The sequence below is a fragment of the Morus notabilis genome, unplaced genomic scaffold, assembly GCF_000414095.1.
Source record: "Morus notabilis unplaced genomic scaffold, ASM41409v2 Scaffold336, whole genome shotgun sequence".
Lineage (NCBI taxonomy): Eukaryota > Viridiplantae > Streptophyta > Magnoliopsida > Rosales > Moraceae > Morus > Morus notabilis.
In genome coordinates this window covers 312,464-314,546 of record NW_010367552.1, presented here as the reverse complement: position 1 = coordinate 314,546, position 2,083 = coordinate 312,464, and the positions used below count along the sequence as shown (strand labels likewise).

Here is a 2,083-nt window from a genome sequence, read left to right as displayed (position 1 = left end):
TTTAAGTTAAAGTTACAGATTTTGTTGAGTTGAGATTTGAAGAGATAAGGATAAAGGCTTGGTCAAAGGAAGATAAGACATTGGTTGAGATTTGGAGAGATAAGGATAAGACCCTGGTCAAAGGAACAAAAGACCGAGATGTTACAAGTGGTATCAGAGTAGTTCACTGACCATAAGTTCAGTGGGATCTTGGAGAGTTGATATGCTATGTTTGGAATGGATTTTCTAAAGGAATGAGGGAATGGATTTTCTAAACGAAGGAGGTTCAGTTGCACGTCCCCCTTACTTGATGGTTCAAATTATTCATACTAGAAGGCCCGGATGATGGCTTTCATCAAGGCTCGAGATGAGAAGGCATGGCGTTCTGTTTTAAATGGCTGGAAACATCCAATAACTAAAGATGCAGAGGGAAAAGAGATTCTAAAACCCGAAGGCTCCTGGAATAGTCATGAAGACAAGTTGGCCATCTACAACTCTCGTGCTCTCAATGCAATATTTAATGGAGTTGATATCAACCAGTTCAAGATGATATCTACATGTGAATCGACAAAAGAAGCATGAAAGATTTTGGAGATTGCTCATGAGGGAACTGAAACTATTTCTGAATTTAATTCATGGTTGTGTGATATAGCTAATGAATCCTTTGCTCTTGGTGAAAAAATTCCCAAGGTAAAACTTGTCAGCAAGACGTTGAGATCATTACCACAGAGATTTGCCTACAAAGTCATTGCTATTGAAGAGGCGAAAAACACTCAGACTATAAGACTTGATGAATTGATGGGATCACTGAAGACATTTGAAATGAATCTGAGTCAAAATAAGAAGGAGAAAGAGATTTCTCAAGGGATTGCTTTCCAAGCCGAAGTGAAAGATAATGTTGAAGAAGAAGATGAAGACTTAGAGGAGTCTCTTGCTCGATTGACTAAAAATTTCAACAGGGTGATGAAGAAGTTCAACGGGAAGAACCAAACTCTAACTTAAAACAACTCCAACAATTTTCAGAAAAATAAGGGAGCTGCAAATTCCCCCAATGATAAGAAGAAGAATAGGAGAATTCAATGCTGGGAGTGCGACGGTTAAGGTCACATTCAGTCTGAGTGTGCTAACACTCTCAAGAAGAGGAAGAAGTCTTTCAACGTCACATGGAGTGATGAGGATTCTGAAGGCAACCAGGAAGATGATGATCATGTGAACAACTATGTTGCGTTCAATGTCTTTGAAGATGTTTCAAACTGCAGTGTTACAAATCGTGTCACAGCTCATGTTGTAACATCATCTGCAACACACTCTGGAAAACCAGAAGAAAACAGAGATTTTTCAGATTCTGGCGGTTCCAGCGATGGTGAAGAACTGACTGAAGAGACAATCCAGGAGGCATATGAAACTATGTTCAACAAATGGGTTTTGGTGGTTAAAAAGAATAAGTCTTTGCGGGAGCGAGTCGATGAGCTTATTAAAGAGAATGATGTACTTAAGAGGGCTACTGTAAACTATGAATTTCAGGCTGTTGAAAATGAGAAAAAGTTACAGGAGACAAGAGCTGAATTAGAGCACACTCAAAAGTCATTGAAGATAATGAATTCCGGCACCACAAAATTGGATCACATTCTCTCGATAGGAAAAGCGAGTGGTGATCGACATGGCCTTGGCTATATTGGTGAGAGCTCAACGTCTAAAAAAGTGTTTGTGAAGAAGACGTCTGCTCCTAAGCCTCCGACTTCCTCCAGTAAAAAGACTATTATCTCATTCCCTCGACATAAAAAATTTGTCCCCACATGCCATTACTGCAATTTACCTGGCTACATAAGCTCGAGCAACTGAACATAATTAATTTAGATATAACATTAACCATATTCGCTATTGAGGGCTCTTTGATTCTAGGACTATCTATTGAACGCTCACTCTAGGATTTTATAATTAATTTAAGAGTCTTCCAGTCTTTGAATGATAAAAGTGAAGAGCAGATTTTGACCTGTGAAAATTGAGGTACAACATACCAAAGCACAATGGAAAAGCCGAAAAGGTGAAGTTCAAGAAAATAAGTATTTTGTGGGGAAAAAAAAGCAATTTTTTTTTTAATGAA

General features: G+C 38.5%; 1 protein-coding gene across 1 annotated transcript; it reads left to right on the top strand.

Moving 5' to 3' along the window:
- The first annotated feature begins 324 nt into the window (after positions 1-324).
- Positions 325-1,821, top strand: LOC112094406. Its single transcript, XM_024175172.1, has 3 exons — positions 325-538; positions 632-939; positions 1,093-1,821. Exons 1-3 carry the CDS (start codon positions 325-327, stop codon positions 1,819-1,821), a joined length of 1,251 nt encoding a protein of 416 aa, XP_024030940.1.
- Positions 1,822-2,083: the final 262 nt, after the last annotated feature.

Excerpts from the sequence above, each read along its gene's own strand:
- LOC112094406 (XM_024175172.1), top strand. The coding sequence starts at position 325 with ATGGCTTTCATCAAGGCTCGAGATGAGAAGGCATGGCGTTCTGTTTTA. Across the intron at positions 539-631 it reads GTTCAAGATGATATCTACAT|CTAATGAATCCTTTGCTCTT; the intron begins GTGAATCGACAA and ends TGTGTGATATAG. Across the intron at positions 940-1,092 it reads TGACTAAAAATTTCAACAGG|TCTGAGTGTGCTAACACTCT; the intron begins GTGATGAAGAAG and ends GGTCACATTCAG.